General features: G+C 38.4%; 1 protein-coding gene across 11 annotated transcripts; it reads right to left on the bottom strand.

The window, feature by feature from the left end:
• Nucleotides 1-858: 858 nt before the first annotated feature.
• BCLAF1 (BCL2 associated transcription factor 1) lies at nt 859-25,477 on the bottom strand. Of its 11 annotated transcripts, XM_015858357.1 has the most exons (15): nt 25,223-25,384; nt 20,348-20,486; nt 19,323-19,395; nt 18,482-18,583; nt 16,197-16,320; nt 14,420-15,325; nt 12,468-13,139; nt 12,186-12,355; nt 9,522-9,627; nt 8,532-8,616; nt 7,668-7,843; nt 6,334-6,514; nt 3,193-3,339; nt 1,465-1,674; nt 859-1,311 (listed from the first exon to the last, which is right to left on the bottom strand). In XM_015858357.1, exons 5-15 carry the CDS (start codon nt 16,298-16,300, stop codon nt 1,306-1,308), a joined length of 2,763 nt encoding a protein of 920 aa, XP_015713843.1. In that variant the 5' UTR covers nt 16,301-16,320; nt 18,482-18,583; nt 19,323-19,395; nt 20,348-20,486; nt 25,223-25,384; the 3' UTR covers nt 859-1,305. The 11 variants fall into 11 exon arrangements, 9 of the variants coding, with proteins under 9 accessions (XP_015713843.1, XP_015713844.1, XP_015713846.1 ...); XM_015858358.1 differs by lacking the exon at nt 18,482-18,583; XM_015858360.1 differs by lacking the exon at nt 20,348-20,486.

Below are 25,477 nucleotides of genomic sequence, written 5' to 3'. Positions count from 1 at the left end.
CTAGAACTACCAGCTGGCTCTCCACCCATCCCCCTCTCCCACAGCACATGGCCCACACACCTTCCTTTTTCCCCTGGGCCTATGCCCCCCTGTCATGGACTTACATCTATGGGTAACCCCAAGACAAAGACAAGACTTGCTCTTTCCAGATCACTTACCTGAACGGAGGATTCCACATTTAAAAAAAAAAAAAAAAAAGAGGCAATTTAACTAATTGAAACAAAGACTGATACAAATGTAGCATTGACACTGCCATCAATTTCTTTACTCAAATGCGGAAGATTAAGCTACTGACCTATAGCTGAAACTATAAACCTTGTTGACCCTGAAAATGCCACCCCTAATCATGAACAACACCTTTTTCTTGCTGTGAGTTTAAACTACAGGTTTAAGAAACTTTAAACATAGTACCATGTCACCCTTGACAAGAGAAATGTCTTTCTATGACAGAAGACATCCCAAGGTATCCATAATACATGACTAACCTGTTCTGGACACAAGTTACAGAATTAAGACAGCTGTAGGTAGTTTTGTATCAACTGTAGAAATGGCAGAGCGTGCTCCAGTTTCCAGACCTGTTGAGAGTTTTTAGCACCAGTGCCTTGGAAGCAGGTTTCTAAAGTTCACATTCCAAAAGAGAAATAACCTTGAAACCTCACTGAAGAATTCATATACATACACATTCCTCAGGCTACTAGAGAACAGTGATGTTACGCTCTCCTAGTTTCTCTCTCTAGTGTGAGAATAAGAATCAAGAATCACTTTAACATTTCAAGACGTCTTGTAAATGTGACTCTTGTGCACTAGCGTGTGATCAACCTCATACGTGACTTTGTATTCACATTATGACTGCAGAACTATCATTCAAAATGTTTTTAATTAAAAAAGCAACACAGAAGTAGCCATCAGCTGATAAAAAATGCTCCTCCAAGATTTCAGGTGTGCAGAGCTGCAAGTTTACTTCAGAATAAAACACAGACATAGGGGAGAATCAAAACTTTTAAGAGTTGTACTTGACCATGTATTTGGACAAAGCAGAATTACACTGCATATAACAAACAGTAAAATTTCTTAAAAGTTGTTACAAATATTTTACTTTCTAACTGTACGATCATTAACATAGTTTACTATATCAAGATTTTTTTTTTCTTTACCTAAAGGCTTAAAACAGAAAAACAATCCCTCTAAACTACTTCCAACAGTAAAATTTAAGTAAAATGCTTACATTCATTTGACAACAAAAAGAACATATTAAAAATGTTGTGTGGGTGGTGCAAAAGCTGCTCTTTCAGCTTTCTTCCAAGGTTATTCCTGCAGAAAGAAAGAAAACAGTCTTCTTGTAAACAGTTAATAACTAAACGCTAAAAGAAACTTTTCCAATTGATCTGCCACCTCCCCTCCAACCATCACACGTGAGACTCTGTAAGATAATTGATGTACTTTGCACCTCACCAAACTGCTCACCTTTTCCTCCTTGCGTCTGTCCTTTTCTTCATTGTTCTCCATCGTTTCTTCTTCATCTTCCACAATCCCATCCCCTTGGTATTTGTCATGCGTCCACTTCGGACTGCTACCTGACTTTTTGAAGTTAAAACGCCCTCTGCCACGCTGGAAAGTCCCACGGCCCCTTCCTCGTTTGGCCCAATAATCCACACCATCATCTCTGTCATCATGCTATAATATACCAAACAATAAGGTTACAACGCCTCTTAAATGCTGTACTCTGAACCAAATTTACGCTATGCATAAAAAAGAACAATTCAGATTATCTGTATATTACATTATGAAACATATCCCTACAATTCATAATACTATAACTAGAAGTACCTCAAAAACCTGATTTAAGAGTCATTATTAGCTGTAGGTATGTCCACTGCAAACCAAATCTGTCACTTCTTTTCTCAGTCATCAGAAATAAGTACTCATTTGTTTTTAGCAAGAAAAAAAAACATTAACAGAAGCAACTCTAGGAATGTGTTTTTTGTTATTTTTTCACTTTAAGGCAGAGAGAACCCCTTATACTTAAGGAAAGGTAACTGAAGGCAGTTTTCAGAAACCCTGCTTTACTCGTGCAAGGTAATGCAAATCATTTTTAAACTACTGAGATCTGACATTAACAATAGATTTTCTCTGGTTAGTAAACATTATGTTTGCTATCTTGGTGCTAAATACAGTCTGAACAGAATTGGGCATGACTTCGGACAGACATTCCATGCACTGCATGGGTATGATAAAAAATGATTTAATATACGATGTTTATACTTGGAAGAATGATGAAGACCAGCTCCAATATCTACTTTTTTAACTTGTGATTTGGAAAGAAATCTAAGCTATTAAACATAAGTAGCTTACTATTATATGTCATTCAAGTATTTACAGGGTGGCAGTGAACAGACAATCACATCTCTCTATATGTGGGTGGAAACAGGGAGAAAACTTTATATACATGCAAATTGAAGTTGAGTTCTTAATTGGATTACCTGTTAGCATATCTGTGAGGAAAAAAATACTATAGGAGATTTATCTTCACTAACTAATGCTTTCCAGTGGTGAAATGATACCCCCCTTAGAAGTTGGCATTGTTAGAGAAATGCTGTAGCAGACTAAATATTCAGTACACTAACTACTTACTGGTTAGTTATATCAACAGTCTTCCATTCTTAATCCAGAATGAAGGGGGAGAGGGGAGGGAAAGGACATCACTAAGATTACTTATGCCTATCATACTACTCAGGTAAGAACAGAAAGGCTGCTAATAGCAGAGTTGGCCCACATCCATCCACAAATACTGCTAGCTTTTCCTGATCTTTCACTTTTGTGTGTTTCTAGATAAACGTAAAAACAAAGCTTGAATGCCATCCTGCAATAAATCTCCACAAAGATACGGCACAAGTCTTTTTGCTTTTGTTTTTCATATTTATAGCCAGAACATGCCTTTTTCCTATCTCACTGATAAATATTTTTTAGAGAAGAATTCTACCTTAAGCTTTAGTTATTTCCAGCCTGCTGCAGTAAGACAAGAGAAGCTGAACTAGGCACTCCTAGAGCTCTGCTATTTTCTTGATTACATAACTGCAGTCATTCTTTGAACATGCATGCGACTTCTGTAGCTGTCAACCTCCTTAACAGCAGACATAAAAACACACTCGGAAAAAACAAAAGCATGCATAACATAGAATTCTCTACACCCACCAAGAAATATTTCTTGCTTTTTGGGGTATATTCAGGATCCCACTCCTCTTCCTTCGGCCTCTTTTGAAAAGTAGTATTTGAGTTGCTGGGACCAGTATTTGTTCCAGCAAAGACTCCTCTGGCTCTTCCTCTGCCCCTAATTCGAAACTGATTAACCAAAATGTTATTTTATTTAAGGCATTTACACAAAGCCACAACAAAAAGCTCAAATTTTCTGCTACTGAAAAAGCTCATTCTGTTCTTAGTTAAAATTATAAAACTTTTTTTTTAAAGTCACATAATTACCTTAAGTAGTGTATTCAAGCATTCAATTCAAAATAATGATTCTACTAAGCGTAAGAGTTAAAACACACTTGAGTTCTTGGTATAAATTAACCTACATTCACCAAAGTGAAATTTCCTTTAGCGGCTGGTAAAGCCGTCTGCTGCAACAAAAGTCAGAAACTTCTGAAGCTGTTTGCAGACAAAAGCCTAAATGGAAAAAACCTTGACTGAAGAAGGGGAAAAAACTTTCGGGGGGAAAGTGAAGTCACTTATGGAGACAATCGTATCTGTTACAAGAAAATGATTTTAGAATACATACAAATAATGCATTCTGCAAGTAACTGACCATTTTGTGCCATCATTCTCAATTGCGATTCAGTTATGCATTTGAAGACAGATTACATTTCAAATGAATAAACACTCCTTATCCTGAAAAACAACTCTGTCTATTGCATAGAGGAACAATCTTGAAGTACCTTTAGTGTTCTTTATCATAAATAAACAGAATTTTAAGATGACAAGATTGAAAAGCCTCACTGCAATACAGGAAATATTTAACCCAAAGCACACTGAGCAGTAACATATCCAGTTTCCTCAGCACGCAAGTGTTTGGGCTTGCAGAAAGTATTAAGCAGGAATTTATCCACACATTCCCTATTTAAGAGAAGAATGGTGAGGTTAGGAAGATTATTAAAAACCTTACTACAGAACACGCTTTCTATGTACAACCTAATTAAAAATAAAGCTGGGTCTTCAGAGCAGCTAACAGAACTAGGAATGGAAATTAGTTTCATTTATTAAGGCAAAGTATGCCCCATAAACAGACAAAAATGTAATTAACTTGAAGAAAAAAGTTCTACGCACACCTAATTCCAGTAAGCTCCAACACCTCTAATGTAGAATTGATGCTGGATAGCTTTAAAAGTGCTTTGAATCGATCTGAAAAAGCCACGTTGAAGGCTACAAGACCTCCCAAAATACTTCAGAAACTAAAAGCATTCTATTTCTCCTTATTTCTGTTTTCCTACTTGAAAATTATTCAGAGCACTTATGGTTTTATGCTACATATAACAAGCATGGAATTCAGCATTTCAGCCTATCAGTAAGCATTAGTGAAAAGTCTACACTAACTTAACAACAAACCAACATCTTTGCTTACAGAAAAACTTCCTCTACCCAGTCAGCCACTCTCCCCACAGTGTTACAGCTTTGTTTTAGGGAATATTCACGACAAAAATATTTTCCTTACTCCAAAACCAAAGTTATGCTTCCTTGAATTATGACACTATTAGCCTAAATCACAAAGACATTTCTACATTAGCCATCTAGTATCTTACAATACTACCCAGTCTGTACCCTGAAGTGGAATATTCAAGTCAACAGATTGGTCTATTTAAATACTCCTTCTCAGTAATTGTTTGGTTGATAAGCATGCGTGTGACCATACATGTCATTACAGAATATCAGTTATGAATGCATATCCATAACTGGCAATTACCATTAGTCATATTATTAGTAACTAGTACATTTTCCACTTCATAGCTACTTAAAACTTCACACAAAGTACTCTCTCTCTTTAAAACATGCATAACATGATTTAATAAAGCAGTAAAGTTGGCACTGATTCTGAGGAGTGTTTGTTTGTTTAAGAAAAAAAAACAAAAAACACTTATTCTCTTCTTAAGAGAATTTTAAGCTCTATTTTTAGCTTATGCACCTAGGAACTGCACAGTAGTGTCATATACGGTATCTGCACCACCAAAGTGTTAGTTTACACCACACACCTGTTCCTTTGTTAATTTTATATAAGAACAAGAAAGAGGGAAAACAAATTTTAGCATCAGAAATTTGGAACTTGGATTATTTTTATTTTTTTTTTAAAGTAGCTACAGCTCCCAAGATTGAGGATTCAAACCCTAAGTGCTGCACAGCTCACACGCATTTTAGACACTCTCTTCTCTTCAGCTCAAAATTTATTTTCTGCTACTACAAAGTATATTTATAATCAAACAATGCCTTTTTACCTTATTTTGTCTTAAATACAGGCTACACAAGAGAAAAGCATGTGATTACTCCTACCCATTATCTTTTTTCCACTCACAAATAAACCTTTAAGGCATTTCTAATATTTGTACAGATGTTTTTATTTCCAAGGCCTCTTCTATTACTACTTAAACTTTTCTAATGCTGCTACATTTCCCAATAAGTTACGTTAACATGCAATTTTTACCTTTAAAAATGTTATGACGACCGTGAAGGTCAACACAGTATTTTCCAAATCACAATGCTGTAACACATTCCAGAGTTAGATTAACATGCTTCCATGTTTATTGTGGCTAGTCCAGGCTAGAGAAACACTGAAAAGCAGCAAATATACCATCTCTTCTCCCCAGTATAGTTCTCTTCCAAAATTGGTGCCCATGTTGCATTTGTGTGTTATTCTCTACTAACTAACTCACAGATATCATAAAGGATCAAACTAAAACTGAAAGTTATGGAGAAAACTCTAGAGAGTAACAGGTAATAGATAACAACATTTCATCTTTAAAGAAAGGTCAGTTTTAATATCCTGTTAGGAAACAGAGTAATTACAAAACAGCAAGGAAGGAATAAACAGTAAATCATTTTTCCAATCCTTACACTAGGGTCCCTAGTATTATGCTATATGTGAATATTCACACACCAAATAAGACTTCTATTGGACAAAGCTGAAAGAAAAGTACTGCAGAATTGGAACCTCATATAAAAGAATTCAAGAATCACAACTTCAAAAAAAGATCTATGCTAACACTAACTACTGCAACACTTCATTTAATCTGTTACACTGTTGTTACAGTCTTCATCATCTGGGGGAAGAACAGGAGAAATGCAACTTACAAAGGTGCCTCTTGGCCTGCTGACTCCTGCAAAACCAGAGTATTCTTTCTGTTCGTGGTGAGTTTTGAACTCTTCATCTCTTTCTTTCTTGCAATCCTTTTCTTCTCGAGAACCAGATGAAGAAGAAGATGGAGAGGAAGACGGGGAAGATCTAGCACGGTCTTGCTCTCTTTTTTGCTTACTGAAAAATAAAAAGATAGACTCTGTGCTATTTTAAAAGCACTAGATAGACTATAACATGCTATACTAAAAGGGGTTTCTTTATATTTTACATAAAAACTATCCCCCATCTGGTTATACAGCCACACGTATGTGTAATATTTCAGATGCTAAGGCAAGATATAGTTTCACTTTCAAGCCTCTTTTTGACATTTAAATGAAGTAAAAGTATACTATTGCTAGTAAGTTGAAAACAGCAGTCTGCAAACTGCAAAGAATTATTCTAGGTTGCCATTAAGAGGTTCTGTTACTTTTAATATCTGCCTTTCTCTGAGGCAGAGGAAAAAAAAAAAAAAAAAAAAACAGAAATCAAAGGGAAGAAAACCCTCAAGGCAGAGCTTTACAGAAATTTTACTTAATTCAGTTTGCAAACTGTTGAGAACATACACTATGGGCTGCCCTATGAAGATGCCTGTATGAACTGCCAGTGGAAGGTAATGTGGATACCAGAGTCAGAAACTATATGGGGAACAGGAAACATAAGAATTCATTGTATACCCAGTACAAAGCAAGATAATAAATCCCACACAGCAAGACTTTTGGTAATCCCCCGAAGTTCTAATTTGACCCAATTTACAAGATAACATTACTTAAAGGAAGCTTACACCTGATGAAACTCTTACCACTGCTACACAGTATCCACTGAATACGCTAACTTTTTTATCCTTAGAAAATAGCCCACTGGCTTTAGGAGAGAAAAAAAACAAAAGATTCCCCTTTTCACCCATGTTAAATCTAAGTATCAGTAAGATTCTCATACTCTGGGTGTTATGAGTTGAAAAAGTGCGGAATCAAGCATAACGAACCAAAGTTCTTACACAAATTGTTTATAGAAATGTACTGCATTGAAGTCCAACCTCCTGATGTAGCCTGGATAATAGGACAGATTAATTTGTCATTTTTTTTTTCAGTGTTAGCTTGCTATTCCAAAGTTTTTGTCCTCATCCACCATAAGCCGTGTAAAAGACAGATAATACATATTTGCTGTAAAACAAATAATTTTATTTGTTTAAATTTAAACGTTTCATTAAACATTGAAAATTGAAAGCAATTAAGCTTACAATTACAAAAGGTTAATTAGAAGCTAAAAACGTACAAAGATTTCAAACATTTACCTGTCATCTTTATAAGATTTGTAATCCTTGTAATCTTTTGAAGATTTCTCCTGCTTTCTTGACCCACTGGATTCCCTGGAACCCTTTGAGTCTCCCCGCTCTTTACTTCGCTCTTTTCTACGGCGGTCAATGTCATGCCGAAGATCAGCAGAATCACATCTTAATTTTTTATCTCCCTGTAAGCAAAAACATGTTTCTGACTAAGATTTTGAAAGAAAACATACAGAAGAGAACCTCTGGAGGTGAACTGTGCTCCAATTTAAAAAAGACAAAACAAAATTTACAACAAGTCTTTATCACATAAATTGAGCTTACGTGAATGCCTTTTACAGGCTAGACCTGAGAACAGCTAACATTTTACATTTTAAACAAGTGCTCCCATTGAGCCAACAGGACATCTATTTCCCAAGTCATACTGACCATAAGGTATTTTCTGGCAGGATATCTTAATACACTTTTTTTTTTTCCAGTTAATTATCGCTAGCAGAGCATGCGTACCTTTATAAATTCAGCCACACTACTGTGCACCACAGCACTATTTTCTCCTCCTATTCTTTGTCCTTGGACACAAAATGTGCCAAGAAACAACAAAAGACAGGAAGTTAGGAGGCATCTCGATCTTATATGCCACAATATCAATATACTCATGTAGTGCTACACAAACTGGCTTCTTGGTAAGGCATTTTACTCACAGGAAAATAAAATAAAAGAAAAATAAAAAAGAAATGCAAATATTCCACATAACATAAGTTGTTCTAAAAGACTGATATATACAAACTGACATGAAGTTGGAAGTTCATATTCAAAGGGAAAAATATCATATTAAGTTTAGAAATAGATACTTAACGTTTACGTAGAACCTACTTTTTGACTTTCTTCTTTAAAGACCCTCTCTTCACCTGCTAAACGGGTATGCTTCCTCAGGGCACTTGGAGAGATGTCAATCCTCCTAAATGTAAAATAAAAGCAGTGTCTAGCCACATATGTATGCAACTGTTTATGGCCTCATGAAGTTCAACAGAAGTCTGAATAACAAGGCACTTAAGCAGCAGAACAAACTCTCACATATGAAGTCCCACCATCTGAATACAGAAGCAAGCTAAAAATTAAAAACCTCAGTTTTGTTCTGTGAATTATACTAAAAGATAAATACATCTTTGATTTTTCACATTTCTAGGAGAGATTTCAAGATAACAGTTATTCCAGAAGATCAGTATATATGGCCGGTTTGATATCCAACCTTCAAAAAAACAAACATCAACACTGACAGCTTGTTGTATAGTTAAAGTTACTTCTCAGTTAACAGGTGTTACAAAGTTGAAAACGGAGACAATATGACATCACATGCAACATAATCACAGTACACTGCATCCTGTAACCTGAAGCACACGATTAGAAATTACAACTGTGTAAATATCTTCTTAGCTTCCAGACTCATATTTCAAGAGGAAAAAAAAACTGCTATAAGTTAATAAATACAAAAACTAAAGTGATACGAGATGAAACACCTCACAGTGTAGAATAAAGCTGAAGATAAAAAGAAGCCCTGCACATACAAGACATTTCTCTATATTTGAGCACCATATGTGAGAAAAGTACGTATATCCCAAAGGAGATGCAGAGGTAGAAAAGACATCTGCTATAAAGCCACAGATGAAGGCAGAGTTGAAATATCTGAGTTTTCTTTTACTGAAATGTTTTTGATTGATTTTGGTGGTTTTTTTTCCAGGGTTTGTTGTTGTTTTTGTTTGGGTAGGGTTTTTTGTTTGCATTTGCACCGAAATCAATAAAGTATTACATACAGAACAGAAATATTAGCAGATATTATTTGAGACATAAGCAATTAACATATACCTATGTATTTCTGGGCTCTTTTGCCGAGTGCAGTGCTCTTCAGTTGCTTTTTGATACGCAGTGAACCTCTCATTTAAGGTCATTCCAGCTGACTTGAAGTATTGCTCTGTTGGTTACAATAGAAAAACACTGTTTCATTAGTTTAATTCAACTGACAGCAATTTTACTCCTGACAGAAAGGCAAGTAGCAGGCAAAAACAGTATTTTCAGTAAATATATCAGAACAAGCAAGTGTTGGCTTTTCCTACTCTTACAAATTCTGTAATCCAAACAAAGCTACAGTGCACAGAATCACTGCAAATCTATTTATAACTACACCATGGCTGGATTAAATCTAATTCAAGCATCATACATGGATTAAGACTTGTTCATTTTCAGTGACATTCTCCTCTAGTGAAATAAGGGAACAATTTAAGTGATTTTCTACTTTGTCCACAAGAAAAAAGATTACTTCAAGTCACAACTATTTGCAAGAAGTACATTTTACAACTCATCTCAACTTTAAGTTAACTCAGAGAAAACATTTAAGTAATGTATGCTTCAATAACTACATGGATGACCTAATAACAAGTCATTTCTTAAAATAATACCATTTGTTGATTCGAAGTTTTAACGGTAACGATTCAAGACAATTAACACATCCAAATGTAAATAAATTCATTTAATCATCTGGCATCTTGGCAAACCTGACAACTTTTCTGAGAAATTTTCTCTTGCTTTCAGAGACAGTTAAATTAGCAACAGCAAAACTCAAGTTTTCAAACCAGCTCAACAAATGTGTTTAAATGTAATATAGAAATACATAAAGTCATGAGCTATGAAATGTTACATATGAAGCAAGCTATCTGCTTAACAGGTCAACATACATCTGTGTCAACTTACCGCCCGGCATCCAGTATTTGTCTCATAACCAACCATTAAAACTTGAAACGGCCACTACAAGGGTAGTGCCTCAATCATAATTCCATCAAACACAGGAATTTGAGCTAGCAACTCTGTTTTTATGCCATTTTTGCCAGGAAGACAGAAGGTTCAACTTTGCCTGTTTGGCATCTGTATCTTTCAACAGCTATTTTACTTTTGTAACATGGATTTTGCCATTTCAAAACACATTCCAGGACCTATTTATAATGAAAAAGAAAACATCACTGGGCATTTTCAGCTCTACATTAATCAAGAGCTGTTCAGACTGGTCGCATCACACCAATAACGAACATAACTTCAAATTGTCAAAATAGTTACTAAATCTGATCATAGACCACAGTAAGTTTGAAATGCATAGAAAAGTTCTCCCTTCAAAAAACAGTCATAACTTCGCATGTACTAAAAGCTTGACCAGATACTCTGTTAAGCTGTCATATTTACCAGTTATCTGTTTAACACAAGTCTACAGAAGAAGTCTTAACTTGGGATCAACATGTAAAAATTTCAATAATACTTCAGCTTACAAGTGCCATTTAAGCCAAGCTCTCATTAGATAGAGCCTTAGGTCTCTTATCAATAATATGATTTTCTAGCAATGATTGTTATGCTCTAAGCAGGCGTCCCAATAATATTTTGGGTCTACTATATTAACATAACCTATTACCTCTACTACTTTTTTCTAAGCAATTCAATACACAGTCATTTAGTCTTAGTTGCCTAGAGTTACTTCAAAAACAAGACTTGAAAAAAATATATACCTCTAGCACCAAAATCTTTCCTATTTTAAAAGCTAAAGTATTTTTCAAACAATGCACACAGATAGACACACCCAAACTTCTCACCTCATTTAGCATTTTGACATTCCCCTTTTATATGATGATATGGTAAGTAACGTTCACCAGCAAATTCTTTCATAGTATATTAAATACAAGAATTAGACAACAGCCTGGTGAAATTTAAGTAAATGCTACAGAAAAAAAAAAAAAAAAAAGAATTTAAAAACACTCTAGATATCCTCTCTGGATTTTAAGGAATTATCTATTCTTGAATGAGAAAACTTTGCCAGTATGCGACTTGAATAAAATACATCCACTTTGTCAGACTTTTTTTTATTTACAGTAAGCAACAGGCACTACTGTTAAATTGGAAAATAATTAGTGTATAAACTATTTAATGGAATTTACTTAACCCATGCCTCTAGAAGTTAGATTCTCATGTCCAATAATACTGTCAAATAGGAATAAAATGAAGCAGTGCGTTTTAAGATCATTCAGAGAACCACTTCTTACACTTAAATAGTTTGAGACCAAAATCAGCTTTCTAGTAAACATCTGGATATGAGTTCTAAGGTGCACCAAAAGGAGATGCAAAGCTATAGTAAGTGGTGAAAAGACATTCAAATAGAACTGAAGAAAAAAGATTAAGCAGTTTGGTATGTTTAAGCTTTACTAAAAAAAAAAAAATAAATAACCATTTATGTGCTACTTTGGCTTAAAAATTTAACAAGAAACATAGTATGACTATTCTTATGCTCTACAATGCTTGCTTTTTTGCTACTTGTTTTGGTGGCTATTATTTCTGTAACAATTATATGTATACCTCAGAGGAAAAGTTCAACTAAATCAACATTAAGAAGGCCGAAATCTTTCTGTACTACAGACAGCAGTCTTGGCTAACAGTCTTAAACTCTATTACATGATTATATAATGCTACTGCTGAATGTGTAAATTGAACACATACCTTTGACATGATGAACCAAGGACACTATATGCTGAATAAATGACTCTGACGTGCTTTTGCTGGCCTGTGGCAACTTAATGTGGTCAAAGATGGATCTGAACTCTTGCTCCTTCTTGACGGAATGGACAAGTGTGCTAGCAAGCAGCCTGTCTTTAGTCAAGGAAGCAGGTCTAAAATGCATCAACAACAGAAAAGACACACAAAAAGAAACCACTAGTTTAAATAAAGATGTGTGACACTGCAAGCAAGTGGAGAACCACTTCGTCAAGTGGAATAATTTACCTATTGGAATCATCAAGAGGTACTGGTGCCATTTTGAGTTTAACTTCAGGACGATGGGAGTCACTGGCTATCATTTTGATCCTAAGTGGGCTCTCCTCTCTGAAGGTGGATTTTTCTCTCGCATCCAGATTCTTGTGTAGAGGAGGACTGTAATCAAAGAGTTCTTTGAGCTTTTCAGACTTTACCTGCTCAGGTGACTGAGTTTCTTTCTTCATCGTTAGTCTCTCAGAACTCTTGTCTTCTTCCTTGTGCTTATCCTTTGTTGTACTAGGCCTTTCCGCTACATAGCCAGTCTCTTTAGGCTTATAACTTTTCTCATCTCTAAATCCATCGCTCTCTCTATTGCCCTTCATTGTTACTTTAGATTTGTACTTGGTTCCTTCCTCCTCAGCATTCCGGTGAGATGCAGTAGGAAAATTTTTACCCTGATCTGCCAGGACAGACTTTCTGAACTGTCTGTAATCCTCTGTCTCCTCTGTGTCCTCCCCTTCAGAGTCATTAAACTTCTCTTTCCCAGTCTCTTTATCAACGAAAAAGTCTAAAGTTTCCTGATCCTCCCATTCCCTTTCTCCCTCTGTCCTCCCTTTTTCTGATCCTCTCTCCTTCTGGGCCTCCTTCTCCCTGGTATTACCCCTATCAAGCAGGTATACTCTAGACTCTTCATCTGTGTACCTGTGGATAGCAAAGAAGAGACTGGTAACTCTGGATTGCATTCATTCCAGTTCACTTGCATTCCTCTTTTGCGTCAATCCCACACCAATAAGAAAAAACATACTGCACTGTGCCATACAACTTTAGCAAGTAAATTTTGCATGCTGTTCATACTGTACTAACTGTCATCTATGCACTACCAAAAACATCTTAAGAAAATAATGCCTTTCAATAGAACACGTAGAAATTCTCCACTAGAGTTTGTAAAAAGAGCTAGTGGTTAGCTTGTTCGTTCTAAATTGGTACACAGCTTCATGTGCTCTTATACCTATCTTTTTCCCTATTAAATTAATATAAAACTTTAATAACTCAAATCTGAATTAATCTGAGACAGCTGTATGTCCTAACTACACTCACAAACTGATTTTAGCTACTGCTTTGTCTGTACACTATCTTCACATAGGTCTAAAATACATCTACCAGCAGCACTAAGCCTAGCTTCAAGCAAGGTTGACTTTTTGATTTTTTTTTTTCCATCTTCTATCAGTATATTTTTACATACTAAAAATCACTGACAGAGCAAATTCACTTGAAAAATCATATGACCACATATATTGGTCTATAATTCATTTTTCTAATCAACCCACCAAATTACAAGGTAAATAAGAAAGAAACAGTCTAATATCTATAAGGTAAGATAACTTCCTTCTTCAGCTATAACTGTATCAAGTATATCAAATATTTTGAGAACATGCATTCCGTTGTTCCTCACATCAGTAGAATTATGTTCCAAGAATATTAAAACCTATCCTCCTTCTTAAGTAACACAAGTCAAGAAAAAGATGTCACATAGCACCGTACAATTAGCAGTGAATGCTGTTTACATCAACAAATCAATCATAATACAACATCTGTTTTTAAACTCTGCATTTCAAATTAGATAAAGCATTAAAACATTTAAGCACTTAAACAGAAGTCAGTGTCGAACAAGCAAGTCTGATGCATCATACCAATTTGTATGGAATACAGCAAAATATATCGCAAAGGAAAAACACAAAGGAGTTTTACAGGGACACTGGTCCTGTCTCCACTAATCACCCAACAAGAACTTGAAGCATTCTGAAGGAGGAGAAAGCTCAATCCTAACCAGACTAAAATGATTAAAAACATTCATCAGTATTTTACATTCTCTTTTTCAAGGCACAGTGATGATCTTGTAAAAAATAAAAATAACATAAAAAAAAGCACTGCTACAGACAGTATTTTAAGATGCAATGTTAATTTTATAGTTTAATTCCTACCTTTTCAGAAACTTTCCACCTTTTACAGTTTCCTGTTCCCCAGTCTCAGGATAAAATGAACGTGTTCGAGGCTCCTCACGGGGAGCATTCTGTGATGGGATTGTCTTTGCAGGGCTTCTCCTCGAAGGGATGTGATGCAATGGGCTATTCTGAGAAGGACTATAACGGCTAGAACCATTTCCAACAGAACCAGAGCCAGACCTCTCAGGACTATGTTGAATGGAATGGGAATGTTGAGGTGTGTCCTTTGCTGAGTGGGCTGTACTAAGCAAAGGGGCATCAGAGCAAGATGAACTCTGACTAGGCGGGGTGGCAATAGAAGGACTGTGGGGTGACCTTGGACTGTTATCATAGGCTGAAAGGCCAGGCCAAATGTCGCCAGAAGCTGCTGATGATTTATTAAAATCGTCAAGAGATTCTGATGGGTCATGTTCAAATGTATCTTTCTGTTCGTCTTGTAATTTATTTTTCAAAGGGCTATCTTGCAAAGGAGCCCCTTCAGTTTTCTTTGCCTGCTTTTCCATAGACCCGCGTCTTTTGGAAGAGACAGGTGATTTGCTGTATGGGGATGAAGAACGAGATGAAGAGGACCTTGGGGACCTGGAAGATCTGTAAGATCGACGAGATCTGCTCCGGGACCTCTGTGAAGACACAGACCTTCGCTTTGGACTTCTGGAACGTGAACGGCCACGCCTAGGGCTTCGGGAGTGTCTTCGGTTCCACACGGGCCTATAACCTCCACGATGGTATCTACCACCTCCTCCTTGGTAATACCCTCTACCTCTTCCTCTGTAACCATATGGACGTCTCATTCCTCTATTATTTCTGTAATCTCTGCGATAATCTCTAGAATAAACACGATCCCTGCTGCGAGATCGCGAGTATGTCCTTGAACGAGACCTAGAACTAGAATTAAAAAACAAATGTTAACATTTAACAATTGGAGAGCAAAAAAGTACCTCAAGACTAGACGCTAGGCCTCTCTAATGCAGTCAGAATGGTAAAGCAAGCAGAGTAAGTCTTCAAGTAAATTTTGCAGCATATGAATGAACTCTATCCCATAAAGAATTTTAATAAATATTGGTTTTCTACGGAATTGTGAAACTTAGACTTCAGCATCATATGATTAAGATATTACCAGCCCCAATGGCTTGCTCTGCTGTTTTTTTTTTTTTAAATATTTTTATTTTATTTATTTTTTTAAGAGATTGTGACCACTCTGGAACACAGCACTCAGTTCTCCATGCACCACTGTTCATAGCCTGGAATGAGACGTTAGATTACCTCCAATTTAATTCAATATACCAACCTACAGACAGCAGTAGCTGGTAAGACAGTAAACACTGAATTCTGCCATCTCTTATTAAATAAGTAGCTATGTAAGTAAGTGAAGGAAAAGAGAACTGAAAAGACAAGGTAAAGCTTATCTGCTGAAGCCTTAAGTTATTCCAGACCCAAAAAGCCACATGAGAAAGGCAGAAAAAAAACTAGCATGGAAAGAGACAGGAGAAAGAAAATCATGTGAAAAGGGACAGGAGAATCAAACCAAGAACAAATGAGGAAGAACCATTAGCATTCTGAAACTATACTGAGGCACAAGAAAGATACAGGAAAAGAGTATTACAGTCAAATTTTAAACAAATGAAAGATTTCTTCAAAGCAGAGACTGGTTCTTGTCTAAAATGAAGATCCCAGACTCATGAAAGTGAAAAATAACTACCAGTCAAAATTCAATACACAAAAAACATTCTTTTTATGCAGTATGACATGAATATACCTGTATCTCTTTTTCCTAGAGTGTGACCTGGACCTTGACCTAGAGCTGGACTGAGATCTGGACTTCGATCTTGAAGAATGTGATCTAGAGTTAGATCGACCCATTTTTCCCAGTAGATAGACTTCTGAGAAGGAAAAACAGTTGAAGGGAAGAAAAAGAGAGGGATGAAACTATTTAGAGATCGTGTAAATACTGTAAGACTTTAATACTCTGAAACAAGAGTACTAGGAAGAGGTATAGCACTACCTAACTAGAAGAACTTCAAAGAAAATACATTTATTAGCAACTTAAATCTCAACGTACATTTTAAACAATATAAGACATAACACAACTACAGTGCAAGCTGCATGTCTGAAAAGATAAAATACAAGAGGTTTCTCAGGTTTAATTGCAAACTGATTCTGTATAAAAGGAGATAAGAAGGCAATGAAAAAAAATATTTCTACAAATTACGACAAGAAATAATGCAAGTCTAGACCATTATACATTTGTGATCTGGATCTAAACTGAAATTAAGCTATAACTAAATTTAAATATTCCATTCATTTTATATAATTTATCATTACGACAGCAGAATATTGGTCAGAACTGCCAAGTACTCCCAGCCCTCCTCCTTCAAATGAAGCCTTTGAAATTTCCACTACTTAAGCTGAAATCACTGTATAAAAAGATTTATTTTTTTTATACCCAAAGCAACATGACAATTCAAGTCTATACTTGAATTTGACTCGGCATTTGTTCATTTCTATTGAGACAATTCTATTTTGTTTCTCACAGTATCCTTCTGTACAAAATGTCCAGCACACAGCTAGACCAAAACATGGTACAATAACAAGCAATCAGCTGATGGGTCAGGCCCAAAGGGTTACACTAAGTGGGGTTACAGCAGGATGGGAGCCATTCACTAGTGGGGTTCCCCATGACTCCATTTTAGGGCCAGCTCTCTTCAGTGACTTGGATGTAGGACTAGAAGGTGTTCTGAGTAAGCTAAATGACAACACTGAACTGGGAGAAGTTACTGATTCCACAGAGGGAGGGGAGGCCTTGCCAAGAAATCTAGACAAATTACAGAGAGCTGGACAATCACCAACCACATGAACTTTAACAAGAGCAAGAGCCAAATTCTACACTGGAAAAGGGGTAACTGGCCACACAAAAAGACTGGGGGATGAGATGCTACAAAGCAGCCCTGCTGAAAGAGATCTGGAGGTCTTAGACAGCAGCAAGTTGAACATGTGCTCAGGCAGCCAGGAAGGCCAAACATATCCTGGAGTCTACAAAGCATCGCATTTCTAGCAACTCTACACTGCACTGGTGTGGTCTCACCTTGAGTACTGTGTGCAGTTTTGGGCACCACAGTAGAAAAAGAGGAGAGCTATAAAGATGGTGAAGGGTCCAGATGGGGAGACGTGAGGAGCAGTTGAAGACCCTTGGTTTGCTCAGCCCAGAGTAAAGGAGACAAGAGGGGAGCCCTCATGAGATCCTATGGCGTCCTCAAAAAGATATGGAGATGAACAGGTACTGATCTCTCTCTGATGACCAGTAACTGAACCCCAGGGAACAGCATGAAGCTGTGACAAGGGAGGTTTGAGTTGAATATCAGGAAAAGGTTCTTCGCTGTAAGGGTGGTCAAACACCGGAATAGCCTCCCCAGAAAAGTAGTCAGGGCACCGAGCTTGCCAGAGTTCCAAAAGCACAGACATATGGTCTAATTTTTGGGTGGTCCTGTGCAGAGCCAGGAGCTGGACTCAGTGATCCTTATGGGTCTCTTCCAACTCAGGATATTCTGTGATTCTATAATCTATGACTTCACAAAGTTTCAGTGGGAGTCTAAAATATTCGCTAAAAGCAATGTATAAACCCTCCAATTTCATTTAATAATAACAATTTTGTCTCATTAATCTCTTTTGAGATTGCCCAGCTTAAAAAATAATGGGTCACAGGAAAAAAATTGAATATAAAATGTTGACAATCAACTCTTCACATTTTCAGCCCTTAATGTCCTGTCTACAATTGTTAATAACCACTAAAACAAATGGAGAAAAAAAAAAAATAACTTTTAGCTTTTGTATTGCAAACGAGCATAAAATCTCCAAATCATCATAATGAAAATACAAGCTCAACACAACAAGCGCTTTTTCTTACACTGAACTTTACACATACAGTAAATGCATTATCAGAGAAGAAATACTGAAGACAAACAAATTGAACTATAGCTTAAAGTTAACAAAATCATAGAGATTTTATACACATGTAAGCAAATCCAAAAGAAAAAACAGACCAACCTTTCCCTATCACTGGTCACTCTTGCCCCATTTAACTTTCCCCCATCACAGTTGCATTGAGTTTGTGTGGCCCCAAAGAGACTAATCTCATCTGAAACTAACCTAGGGAAAATATATATTTCATTATATGTAATATATATATATATTTAAATAATATACGATACAGTTTAAGCCAAAATTAGCTTTCCAATTAACTACAATTATTTAACTGATAATACATTATAAGCTGCCTGTAAATGGCTCCTTCCATTTAAAGAATAATAAATGAACATAACATACTCAGAAGATTGGGTTTAATTCTTTGTGTTCAATCAAGTGCACAAAAGATGGATTACAGTCTCTTATGTTATCTAGCTCATAGACAAGTTTTTAAGCAGCTACAATTTTCCTAGAGAAACAGAAAAAATGTTTTTCTATTAAAAGGAAATTTCATACCAAACTTTAGATGCACAAAAAGTCTACAGAACCTAATCTCAGTTTTAAAGGAAAAGGAACATCGGATTTCCCCTGTATAAAACAACATTTGTACATTTCCATTCTTACGTACAACACGTGAATATATGTTACAATAGTTGACATTTACATATGATACAATAGTTGACCTTTAAAAAACATACACAGTATCACAGCATCGTGTGGGTTGGACGGGACCTTAGAGATCATTGAGTCCAACCCCCAGGATTCAAGCCTCCTGTGTAGCAGAGCGGCACTTCTACCACTTGCGCCACAGGGGAATTCGAACCTGGGCCCCGGTGTTGCAAGTGGCATTCCTACCACTGCGCCACCTTGATTTTTAACAGTTGGGTTCAATCAGAGCAATTAAAAACAGAATTAATCTTACCTCAAGCCACTGGTCTGTGTCAATCAATCAGTTATTTTAAAGTTCTCTGTTTACGCTTTCAGCAACACAGATCCTACAGAGCAGAAAGAAACAACTATGAGAGAGAAGTACTCTTACTAAAGGACCATTAACTCCAGCTTAAATGGGTTCAAGCATTAAACTATTTATCACAAGAAGGCAACATAAGAAACAGCAAATTTAGTCCTAGACTAGTGAAACCACACATTGAGATTTGGAGCAGCTTATACGTTAGCCACTGCCAAGTGCAAACAATGCTTCCCTTCCATATATTATCAGTCCTTTGGTCCTGCTTCCAGGGCTGTATAACCATCAGCCCTTAAACCCTTCACATCCGGTCCTTCAATGAGAAGCTTCTGATAGACACTCAGTGTTCACTCTCATATGGTTAACTAACTGACTTAAAGACCCAAACAAATGCCAGATCTAGATTATGGGAGAAGACAGCATGCAGCCAAGAGGATGAGGTGACAAATTCATATGGGAGTTATAACTCTAATACACAATTTTGTACTTAACTGGAATTATCTTTTTCTTTAAAAACAAAAAGTGATATGAACTTAGTAAAACAACTGCTTTATTTGTAGATTTCTCTGCAACATTTATGCAAGCATTACTGTTACTGTTTCATATTTAAAAAGGAAACATTTGCATGATTTGTTTTTGCAGGATAAAGAGAAATAAAATATGATTGAAACGATGAATCCACTCTCCAAAGTAGGAGCTCTCCTCAACCTTCATTACTCCAAAGCCTTAAGAATATACAAATATATATTCACAAATACACACTTGTAAGCTGACTTGAAGTTAAGAAAATCTTCAAATGCCATGAAGGTGACACAGAATTTTGTCCCAGTTCAATATAGATGGGCTGAACCCTCATAGAAATTCTACATTTCAGCTGTTCCTAAATCACACTCGGAGATGAAGGAAAAATTGAAAACACCTGAGCACAAAAAAAAAGTAGCACTTGTTTTGATAAACCCTGCTATCAAAATTCCACTTACCATTCACTAGTAGTGAGCAAGATATTTCCAATTTTTACAAAACATATGCTTTAACAAGAGAAAGTTTTTACTTCTCATCATCAGCAAGCATGAGTCTCTGAAGGAGCACAGTAGTGTATCGGACCATTTCAGATCTTGTCTAGACAAAAGGTGAGATGGCATTAGCTAGCAAAGGTTAATTAAAGCATTCTTACACAGAAAAATTAATACAACTTCAGCTAAGCGGTTGAAGTTCAGTGCTAGGTTTTAAAAATCAATATTTACTGCATTTCCATGTTACCTCTACATCCGAGTTTTAAAAACAATTGGCTGGTTCTAATTGAAATCAGAATCCTAACATAGACAAGTTCTTGCATCACCCACTGGATATAGATATACCATGACTGCTCTTTTTGCCAAGGACTTGAAAACAAAAGAATGCTGAATAGAAAACCTTCAATACTGAACAGAAAAATCTCAACTACTTTCAGTTTTGCTTCCATTTAATTGCTACAGGCAAACGCTTGACATACGAGTCTGTTTCCAAAGAACTTTCATGCATAAGAGCAGAAAGTGAAAGACTATTTAGACTTCATTTTTAAGTAAAGGTCCGCCTATGTATATATTCTTACAGTGTGTGGGAATTTCAATTTGATTCACCTCTATTACAGAGAATTTGAAAAACAGTGGTACATACACAGTTACATCAGCAGCAGCTTCCTCCTGGGGACTCTCTTGTCCCCAGTGTCACAGTCTGAAGTCACAACATCACGTCAGGTAACACAATGAAAATGAGGTGCTACACACATCACATTTCTGAGCAGTAACATCAACCCACAAATCAAAAGATCAGCTGCCTCTCTTATTCAGCTGCATTAAGCTCATCTCTCAACCCATCTCAGAAGAGACCTAGAGGGTGCAAAGCTGTGGGTGAAGAACGTGAGCATTTAAAGAAGAAACCACAACTGCAAGAAACAGTCTATATCTACAACACCGGTGCTGTTATCTACACAGTTCTGGTAACTCGAGCTTCTCTTCCCCTTCATTTCTGCTCTAAACGTGCAAAAATCTACATTAAAATCTCAATCATTTCATCACAGTGTCAGAAGAAAGCTGGCTATTACAAAGGGAGCTTCTGTAGCTCCACAACATTCAGTCAGAACAAGCTGGCACTACTCGTGTAAAGAAACAGTCCCACCTCCCTGCGGCTCACTACACAAGCCCACATTTGGGCCATGAAATGGATACAAAGTCACATCAATGATCAAACACTCAGTAAGTTTATTAATGTAGCAGCAGTACACACTGGTGTCTTAAAGCAGCCTCAGCCACCAAGTGAAAACCAGATATTCCAAAGAATCAGCAACACTATGATGAGGAAGTAGGCATCAATTTGTTTTTCTTACAAACATGCCAAATACTTAAGGATAAAAACCTGTTTCCAACTCCTTTTAAATATTTTTATGAGCTTTTCTCACTAGACCAATATTAAAGCTTTCTGCAGATACTGCAGACACTATGTATCTGCTAAACACACACATTCAAGCACTGGAACAGGCTGCCCAGGGAGGTGGTGGAGTCTCCTTCTCTGGAGACATTCAAGACCCACCTGGACGCCTACCTGTGTGATGTGGTGTAGGGAGCCTGCTTTGGCAGGGGGGTTGGACTCAGTGATCTCTAGAGGTCCCTTCCAACCCCTACAATTCTGTGATTCTATACCATATAGAAGCCTAAATAGGTATTTTAGGTTAGTTAACCAAAACTATACTAGCAAAACACTGCTCTCTCTCTCAGCTGTATTATTTTAGCTGTCTTATTTAATAGCCGTTATTACTCTTATTTAAGTATTACCTGAAAACTATCAATAAGATTTAAGTAAAAAATCTTGTTAAATAATCCACAGGCTGTTGTCAAAATGCATTTTCATTCAGAGATTCGAGCTTCAAAAGCAAAAGGATTATACAACAAGAATCAGGGGATAAGACAGCCCTCAAGAAATCCTACTGAATTTCTGATACTCCTTTGTTATACTTATGCTAAATTAAAGAGAAATCAGTCTTATTAGGACAGGAATGTATGGCATCTATTCAGTGTTTGCATATCTGCCATGAAATAACCACGTATTCTTATCCATTCTCTACCTCCTCTTTTCCTAAACGTCCCCAAGTTCAACAGCAGCAAATCACAAGTAAGAACAAAACAATACATTAGTAGCTGTAAGCCTGTACCACCTGGATAATCACTGCCTACAAGTCCATAAACACTAAAGAAACACCATAACAAATCTTAGCAAAGTATGTCAGGCTGTACAAATAAGAACCGGGGAACACATTTCCCTCTTACTTCATTCTTTTTCCCTACCATTTCTATCACAGTATCACAGTCTCGTGAGGGTTGGAAGGGACCTTAGAAATCATCGAGTCCAACCCCTGGGATTCGAGCCTCTGTGTAGCAGAGCGGCACTATCATGAACCATTTCCTACCTTTCCCATCATCTTCATAACGCTTGTGTGATTACAAAAACTGAATGGGCCCACGTAAAAATACAGCACAAAAATTCAGGTGAAACAGTGGAGAAAACAGAACATTTGTGTAAAAATATGATCACCAATTTATTCATTTTTAGCAGATAACTACAGAAAGTGTATGTAAGATTAGTTAAAAAACAATATCCAAATAGAAGCAAGAGCAGCTCTGTGGAATGATCATATGATTGAAAGCTGTTCTGTTATGTAAAAGTGCACGCAAACATAAAAACGTTTCTTTTCTTACTAAAAACACCAAAACAAATGACTATTTCTATCAATTTTGTCAAAACAGAAACAAAGCAACAAGAGGAGTGCTGCTATTTTATTTGGCTTGGGTTTTGGTTTGTTTGTTTGCTTAATGAGACCATTTCTTCCTCCATTCAAGAATGGTTTCTACAATAGCCTGCTGCCAGAAAGGCCCATCCTCCCCCTCCTCACTCCAAAGACTGATATTCACACAAGTACCCGGTGAGCTGAACTGATTCAGAAGAATAAAACTCAGGAGAGAAAAACAAAGCTGATTTTAGAGCCACGTTACCTTCCAGATCCAGCTTACCACAAGGCTGGGTGAGGGCCAGCGCCAGCACAACGGCCAAGACAACGAGGTACCTCTTCCAAATATGTTTGGGAAAAACTCTCCCAACACATTGAACGGAGTCTCACACCCTTCGTAGTTTCCCTTACCTACTCCCACTACACATAAACAAACCCCAAATGCTCTCTGGCGTTCCTCAAGCTCATACACTGTAAGTGCTCCTTCATGACCAGCCTGAGTCAAATCCACCCCAATAAGTGTAACCCAGCTGCAAACAACAGCTCCCTGCTGCTAACACAAACTGCCTCAAGTTTTCTTCATCCCTCACAGCAATAGGATCTTCGCCACCATACACATACATGCCCTGCCACCCTAAGGCTGGCAGACATCGCCTTCACCCCAGGGACTGTTGGAGCCAGCCCCACAAATGCTTTACTCCAGCCACAGCCAGCTCAGCAGAGCGCCAACCACCCCCCACGTATTGATACATGTAACACGTTAAAACTCTTCCTGCTACTCAACAACAAAAAGGATGAGTAGGAGGAAGCAACTCTTCTCCCCTCGCCACTAGAAGCTGCATGCTCGAAGCGCTCTCTACGCCAGAATCTCTGTCCCTTCTTCCTTAACCCCTCTTTGTTTAATGCAACAAGAGGGAAATACAAGGAAAACAGCTAGACAGTATTTTCTTGGGACCCCATGCTCTAAATCAACCCTTTCCAAGCTGAGAACAATCAGTCTGAGAGATGCTTTTATATAATTACAACAAGCCAACTATTACTCAATCTCAAATAGCTACCTAAGTGATTGTTCGTAGTGTGGAGCACTCCTTTGTTTTACATGCCCCTGGGTCCTCCTGGAGGAAAATTTAACTGTTAGGGCAAAACTTTGATCTTCGTGATAACGGAGTGACAAGTCGTAGCAAGGTGTTAGAGGATCACCACTACATGCAAAACAAGGAGCCGATTTCTTTATGAAAACTAAAGGTTCCGAAGCAAACAATAAATAAAGCACAGCAGCCTGCAGCAGCGGCATGCCGCAGTGTGATAGGGCTGGAGATGTAACAGCCCCCTCAGGGAGGGGCACAAACACCAGCAGCGAGGGCTCGGAGGGAGATTTCCGAGCAGGGTAGTGAAGGCCCTACAAGGGAGCAGCAGCACGGCATTAAGGCATTAAGACACAGGGGCCTAAACAGCTTTCAGGCCTGAGGGGAAGTTCCTGCCGCGGGCCCAAGGCCAACCGCACGCAGGGCAGCATCTCCTCACTCCAGCACCCTAACACTCCCGGCGAAGGCAGCACAGAAGCCACCCACCCATAACCAATGCAGCTCGGCGACCCCAGGAAGGGCGGAAAGGGCCGCAGAGCCGGCCGAAGGGGTGCGGGCCCACAGGGAAAGGCCGCACTCCGCAGCCGGCTTAGGGCGGCCTAATGAGCCCGGAGCAGCCCCGGGCCAGTCCTCCCTCCCCTCCTCTACCTTAGCTCCCGAGGCGCCGCGGCAGAGCGCCGCCGGCTGGGCCCGACTCCTGCACGAAGCTGCGGCCCGGCCCGGCCCGGCCCCTCCTCCCGGTGCGGTTGGCGCCGCCGCCTCAGGGGCCTGAGGAGCGGGGGCGGCGCGGCGGATAATGGCTGCGGCGCGGGGAGGTCACGCGGCGGGGGAAGGGAGGGAGGGAGGGAGGGAGGGACGGCACCGCACGGCGGAGGGGGGAGGGGAGAACGGAGTGGCGGCCGCGCGGGAGGAGGGGCCGCCCCTCAGCCTCCCCTCTCCCGCGGTAGAGCACGGCCGCCGTTGTCCCGCCAAGCCTTGCCGCGGCCCCTGCCCCTCCGCCCCTTCCTCACCTGACGGGCGGAACTCCCGTTGGCCCCGCTCCCTTATGGCAGCTCGGCGGCCATTTCCCGTCTGGCCGAAGGAAGAGACGCGGGGCCCACGGGGAAAAAAGAATCAACCACCATAGAGAGCCGACGGAGCGACCGCCGCCGCGGGGCGCGTCACTTCCGCTCGGCGCGGGGTGGTGCCGGCACCGCCAACAGCCCCAGCGCCATCTTGGTTGTGGGTAGATGGCCGCAAGCAAGATGGCGGCTGCGGGGTGGGCG

The sequence above is a fragment of the Coturnix japonica genome, chromosome 3 (assembly GCF_001577835.2).
Source record: "Coturnix japonica isolate 7356 chromosome 3, Coturnix japonica 2.1, whole genome shotgun sequence".
NCBI lineage: Eukaryota > Metazoa > Chordata > Aves > Galliformes > Phasianidae > Coturnix > Coturnix japonica.
This window is presented reverse-complemented; position numbering and strand designations above follow the sequence as displayed.